At 52.7% G+C, this 7,010-nt stretch overlaps 1 protein-coding gene across 3 annotated transcripts in view; it reads right to left on the bottom strand.

The window, feature by feature from the left end:
• The window catches only part of ASB1 (ankyrin repeat and SOCS box containing 1), a 64,015-nt gene extending 57,808 nt beyond the window's left edge, over positions 1-6,207 (bottom strand). For 2 of the 3 annotated variants that reach the window (XM_084643196.1, XM_084643195.1), the window contains exons 1-2: positions 5,867-6,207; positions 2,738-2,879 (exon numbers count right to left, since the gene is read on the bottom strand). In XM_084643196.1, the coding sequence (XP_084499322.1) occupies positions 2,738-2,879; positions 5,867-5,987 (263 nt within the window). In that variant the 5' untranslated portion in view covers positions 5,988-6,207. Of the gene's footprint in view, positions 1-2,737; positions 2,885-5,866 lie in introns of all 3 variants that reach the window. The other variant, XM_084643197.1, reaches the window with a different exon arrangement.
• Positions 6,208-7,010: the final 803 nt, after the last annotated feature.

Genomic DNA, 7,010 nt, shown 5'->3' on the forward strand with positions numbered 1-7,010 from the left:
AATAGTCTATGTTCCAGGGTGAAATCGAAATATGATTTCACTAGCAAAGCTGTCATTTACAAACCAGCTTTGCTAGAACCGTCACAGCCGAAGTAGGTCTTTTCCCCCACGGCCAGGCAAGAGGTGAAAGTGTGCCGAGCACACACCGGGCTGTGAGCTGCAACAAGGACCCTGTGACTGTGCCAGAAGAGCAAAGGAGGGAGCAGGGGTCAGGAGGAAGGCAGGGAAGAGTTAGTGACTGAGGCTTTTAGAACAATCTCCAGTCTTGATTTTAAAATCACCAGGGACGGTGCATCCCCCACGCCCATTGGTAAGTTGTTCCAATGGTTCATTACCCTGCCTGTTAAAACTATGCACCTTATTTCTAGTCTGAATTTGTCTTAGCTTCACCTTCCAGCCATTGGACCAGACTATACTTTTGCCTGCGAAACTGAAGAGCCCATTATCAAATATTTGTTCCCCTCATGGGTCCTTAGAGAATATGATCAAGTCACCCCTTAAGGAAGCTAAATAGATTGAGCTCCTTGAGTCTATTACTCTAAAGCATGTTTTCCAACTTTAATCCTTCTCATGTCAGTTAGGGGCTGATTTTTTGCAACAATTCTTCTTTACAGGCAAAAGCCCTACTGTAGAAACAGTTGTCCTGGCATAAAAGTGTCGATTTCACTCACTGAAGTGGTATAAGCGATCCCAGAAAAGGGACGCTGTATAAACCATATAGCTATCCCGGCAAAACTTTTCTGGCCTAGGCTAGGCCTCAGAGCGCAAGAAAGCACAGACACAGCAATGTCCTCAGTTGGCAGGCAGCGCAGCCCAGTGGCTAGGCCATTCACTTGGATGTTAGGCGACCTGGGTGTTCTCAGCTCTGCCTCTCACCCACTGCTTGAGTGAGTCACTTCACAGCTCCAGGCATCAGTGCTCACATCTGTGCAATGGGGTAATAGTACTTCATCCCCCCACCCACACACACACACACTCACACTTGTTATTTCCCATCCTTAATCCAGGTTGTCTCTTTATATTGTAAATTCTTCAGGGGCAGGGAGTGTCTCTTGATAGGGGTTTGCATGGTGCCTGGCACAACAGGGCCTCTAAGCACGGCTGGAATATAAATAATAATCAAGTGAGGCTGATGGGCACAAATAGGTGACAGGTGAAAACTTTATAAAACTTGGTGGGCCAAGTGACAAAAGGAATGCCCCGGAAATTTGCTAGGGACAAAGCAGTTCATTCTTAGAAGGGCTGGCTCATTCTGACTCTTGCTGAAAAGGCAATTTCAGGCAAGAGTTGTCATTATGCAGTTTACTCAGCAATGCAGGAAAATTAATTAAATATCCCAATGGCCACAGACATAGGCTGGGCCAAATTTTTAACACAGGGCGTTTCAGTTTTATATGTGATTGTAATCCCCTCTGCATGGTTTTGCCATTACACATAGACTTCTATTTCCCCATTATTTTATTTCCAGGCTGAGCTGAAGCATATTCACAAGCGGAGGCTGGATATTTATAACTGTACGTAACTCAGTTGAAATTTGCTTGGCGTGGGATTAGCCTGGGTAAATTCAGGTGTTACCTGAGCAGCCTCTGACCCGCAATACAAAGAGCCTGCTGGGTCCTGCCAAGCTGCTCTGTTAAAGCTGAGGAAGTGCTGAGCTCACTGTGCCCTCAGGGAACGGCTGATTACTGGGAAACACAGGAAGAAGCAGTCATCTTCCCTTCCCCCTGCGTTCCCAGGAGGGTCTGACGGTGGCCTCTGGATCTGTACGTTCAAAGATACCCTTTGTGTGTGAAAGGCATGAGGAACTCCGTGGTGCTCAGTGCTGGGATCGGGGTATCTGCTGAACCAGGGAAGCGGAGCAAGTGAGCTGATCGATCTGTGAACTGCCAGGTGTAGGAAATGTGCCAGAGCCACATCTCTGAAGACACCAGTGCCTGCTAGCATTGGGGAGCAGATTTCCTATCACCCCTCCTTAGGAGAAGGCCTGACACTGGAGGGGGAGATCCGACCCCAGGCTTCACTCCCCCACTTTCTACACAAGAAGATCTGTCAATGCACAAGTTCTTCACCATTTCAGAACCAGCTTGCTGAAGATGGACAAGGCAGCGGAGGGTGGCAGGGGGGGTGTTAGATTTTTCTAAACCTGTTTACCCCAGCCCCTGGAGCCCACTCATGGCCACGGCCATCTCGTGACCTGCTGTACACAGAACAGGCAAGTTATGTCTATGCAGCATCCCCACCAAGGAAAACACTCCCACAGGTGGCAAACGGGACAGCAGCCTCGGCTGAGAAGCCAAGGGAATACCACTGCTCTCTCATCCCTCCCAATAACCCCTTCGGCTCAGACTGGAGGGACAGACTTTGGCCCAGCTGCGAGGGCGCGACAGGCCACATTGCATATGCTCTATTAAAAAACCAAGGCCTGCATACAGTGTGAGAACCTAAAACCACTCTGACATATACCAGGTGAAATTGGGTAGGTTAAGAGCTGCACCGTCAGCTGGCAGTATGATGGGCCAGATGCCCACCTGGCGTAAGTCGGCATGCCTCCACTGAAGGCCATGTGTGTGTGCTGATTTACACCTCTAGAGATCCAGTACCATTTCTCTCTATCCCAGACCCTGCCAAAAGGAAGCTTGCATCAGACTCCCCATCCGAGCATCACTGAGTAGCGGGTGTTCCCAATACCCAGCCGCGAGGGGCATGCTGGGAGAGCAGCAGGGGAAACGAGGGTCACCTTTGGAAGCTCTCCTCCTGCAGCAAGCTCCGGAGCGTCTCCAGGTCCCCGACATAGGCAGCATTGTGCAGCCTCATGTCTTCGCAGTGCTCAAGGGGGTGGTCACAGAACTGCTCCCTCAGCCACTCCTTCAGATTGCGACCTGCGCTGGAGAGAGGGTTGCTGTGTTAATCCTGGAGATGCCTGGATTCAACACCTACCCCATGGGCGCTACCTTGACCAATGCACCAGGGAACTCAAAGCAGAATTTGCTACAACTTGAGCTGTCTGGAGCCAGGGTGCTAACTTGGGGTTATAAAATCTCCCATTCTCTGTGGTGCGGCCTACGGGGGGCTTTGTAATATTCTCCCCGGTGGGTTATGTCCTCTGGCAGTGTGAGGATCTGAGGTGACATACGGCAGCTGCCTCTACACACAGCAGACACTGAATGCTAGAGGCTTCACTAGCCAGAGCCAGCCACGCTCTAGGGGCATGAGGGGGGCTGTCTTCCAGGGAGAGACAATGCAACAGGGAGCACCCGGGGGAAGGCAGGGTGGGCAGCCTGTCTCCACAGAGCTGCCGCACGTTGACAGGACCACTGGCACAGCAGGAATGATGGAGGGGACCAGTGTGTATGGCAGGGATATTCTGGGTGCGTCCAGTACCCAGCGCAATGGGGCACGCCCGTGGCTGGGGCCTTCAGGCCCTGCTGTACTAGGCATAAGCGTCTCTCTGCACTGGCCCCCAGCTCTGGGATTTGCTGTGTATTGTTTTCGCCTTCCCTTTTCCCTGGTGGTGTCATCTGTCCACTCCTCCTCCTTTCCCTTTCCCTGTCACCCTCCTCCCACTCCCGTTTCTCTTCCCCTCCCTCCCCTGGGCCTGCCCACCCAGCCCTTTTCCTGCCAGGAGGCGGGGAAAGCCAAGGGCCTGAAGAGAGCCAGCTCTTTGCTACCAAGTTAGGGAGGCCAGGTGAGCAGAGAGGTGATGCCATAGGCAGCCGGGCGAGCCAGGATGGCGGCTGTCTGTGCTGCTATGTTGCAGCGCTGGGAGACTTGAGAATCCTGGGAAAGTCCCTGGCTTTGGAAAGCCAAATGGAAGCTCAAATCAGGGCCTGGAAAACCAAAAGAGTCCTGCTTTTTGTGGGCTTCTGGTCACTCTACCCCAGAGGCCAAACCGTGCTCCTTCCCCTCCCCGCCATCACACCTTCCTGATTTCCCTTTGACCTTTCACCCAGCCATCCAAGCCTCCCAGCTGCCCCTCCCATGGCGATTCCTGCTTTCTTCAGCACGCTTGTGTCAAACGCTCAACCCACCGCCCCTGCTCCAGAAACAAGCGGTGCTTGGATACACTTCCACGTCCGAAGCCCTCCCGAACAAGGCTCACAGTTAGCAGGTGTGAACAGCAACAATCACTGACAACACATGATGCAACCAGCCAGGCTGGTCACTAAGAATGACTCCAAAGGTTTGGAATAAACAAGAATTGGCCTAACCCTCTGCCCACAGCTAAAACAAGCCCAAGCCAAAAATATTCCAATAACTGGTTGGTGTTTTGTCCTCACAAACGCTGCCCGTCCTAGCTCCAGCCAGGATCGGAAGTGTAAAGTACTCAATGATGGTGCAAGATGCTGTCCTCCCCAGATTTGTAGAGCAATTTAGCAGACTCGGGAGGGTCGCATCATTTGAAGTGGTTTAGCTGAAGCAGCCAAAGCACTGGGGAGTTCTCTGAAACATCTGTGGTTCGCTTGTCAGTAAATATTACCTCCGGAAAAACTAAAAGGGAAACTTCAGGTTGCAACCTTAACTATAGGGTGCTGTCACATGCGCCAGAATTTTCAGAAGAGCTCGGCTCCCGTTTAGGCAGCAATACACACGGTCCATTTTTGCCAGCACTTCAGCGCACTGGGTGCCAAGGTGTCCTGAAGAATGTGGCCAGAGGCGTCACAAGGGCAGCCGCTGGGTGCTGAGCACTTTGGGTAAATGGGAGCTGCTGGGCTCTTTTGACAGCTTGGCTCCAGTTGTGGATGCTGCTGAGCGCTTGAAAATGCAACTTGAGGTGGCTCAGCCTGTCCTTTTCAAATACATGTGAACATAAGAACAGCCATCCTGGGTCAGACCAAGGGTCCATCTAGCCCAGTGTCCTGTCTTCTGACAGTGGCCAATGCCAGGTGCCCCAGAGGGAATGAACAGAACAGGTCATCATCAAGTGATCCATCCTTGTCGCTCATTCCCAGCTTCTGGCACTGTGTGATGCACTGTGTAGCAAGCATACAATAAACATGTGAGATGGACAACGCTAACAGGGCTCTGATGATAGTCGAGTATCTCTCCATGTTAGAAAACCACGACGGTTCCATGAGGTGTCTTTAATCGTGTAGCCAACCAGCCCTTGGGGAGAGAGCTGCAGACATTAAGTACGTTTAATTTGAGAGGCAACTGGTAGACTTAAAATGGCAGCTCAAAAAGGGAAAATAGCAGAGTGATTTAATATCAGAGCTTAATTTGTGCCAGGGCTGAGCCCCGGCACCTTTAAGCCTGGCAGCTCATAGCCCCAGCACCTCTGGGCTTGCTTCATCTGTTATGAATGTAAAAAAATTGCTTGAACCATGGCACCTCTTTCATTACAGATTAAGCACTATTTCATATCCCTGCACACACAGAGAGCACACCCGCACACACTGGACTAGAGGCATAAACCACCTGCTTCTCATCCAGCTATGTGGACTTGTACGTCCTTAAGAGAATGACAATTGCATGGGAGCAGAACAGAGAAACAAACCACGGGGTTTGCAAAGTCCCTTTTGTGGTGCTGCTCACACGTCCCTCTGGAAAACCCTACACAAATCCGAGAGCCCCCTGAATGGCCAGCATTCCTGAACATCCCGCAGCTTACAGTGAGAGAATGCACTTCCCTGCCCCCAGCCTCCCACCCCCACCATACCACCCTACCCCCAGAAAAAGACCAGGGGGCACTCCAGAGTGTTCCCCCCCCCGGCCCCCAGTTCATTGCCAGGGAAGCAGAGCCTTGTAAAGCACAGCCCCCCCTTCCCCAGGCAGCGCCACAGGAAAGGAGGCAGGGCCGCAGCTTGAGACTGCTCTGGTGGCTACAGTCCCTCTGCTGATGCTCCTGGCTTGGCTTTCCTTACGTTACCTGCATTTCCATCGGTGGCACCGAGGGTGGCACCGTGACTGTCACTGCTCTGGGCTTCCAGGCCAGCCCCAGGTTCTCTTTGCAGGGAACCAGGACTGTTGGGGTAGTTTCCTTCAGCCATCTGGCCCACTCTTCTACACCGCAGCCGCCCAGCCGCTCCCTGCCCCCCCCAGGGGCTCCCCAGGGCACTCCCTACACTGAGCTGCCCTGGCACAGGAACCACAAACAGGCTGAAGCTGGCATGTCATTTCCCTGGCCTGGGAACACTGTGAGCGCTGCACACTGTCCCACCCTCCCGGATCCGATTGGTGAGGGCCATGGCTCTCTGCTTCCTGCTTCTAGTTAAGGTGGTTTGGGCTGTCAACACTGAACCAGAGCAGGGAAGCAATTCCTCCTTTGCAAGGGAAACAGGCTGGCTTCTCTCCCCCAAAAGGGCAGACCTCCGGAAGCTGAAATAGCCTGTCATTCGCAGGAGCACGCCCTCATCCCAAACAGAGGAGTCTGCGGAGAGGAGGGCCGAAGAAAGAGTGAAAGGGGAAGTTTGTGATAATAGGATCCATAGTCTATAACACTGTCCAAATGATCACAACAGCCGTGAGACAAGTTTGTCCCTGTGTCAGTCAGTCAGTCAGAACACAATAGCCCAATTGTTGGTTCGTTTTTCTGCTGCCCCAGCTTTCCGGCTAACCACATCTCGCTCCCTTCCATATGGGCCTAAGGCAGCCAGCATTGAAATCGCTCCGGCTGACTCTCTTTAGATCCCCTGTCCGCTTCCTGTGGAGGGAGCAGGGTGTAGTTTGGCTAGAAATCCAACCAACACGGAACATTGTGACTTAACGTTTGGCAAAGGCTTACTCACCCCGCTGGATGCTGACAGCAGCCAGCTGGGCCATCACGTCAAGGAGGAGAGAAATGGCTGCTATCCTGACCCAGCCTTGATCGGCTCTGTGTGCCAGAAGCCCATCCCTGAAGGGTGGAAGGCCTGCTGGCAGGGCCAACTTGCCCAGAAAATCCCCGTGTTCTGTCCCTGGAGCACCAGGACAGGGAGCATGAGGCCTGATGCACGAGGATGCATTGGTTTCAAGGGGAATCCTGTGCACTTGGGCAGCGCGGCATTCTGCAAGAGGAAGCAGCTGGCTAAGGA

The sequence above is a fragment of the Lepidochelys olivacea genome, assembly GCF_965140295.1.
Source record: "Lepidochelys olivacea isolate rLepOli2 genome assembly, chromosome: 11".
Lineage (NCBI taxonomy): Eukaryota > Metazoa > Chordata > Testudines > Cheloniidae > Lepidochelys > Lepidochelys olivacea.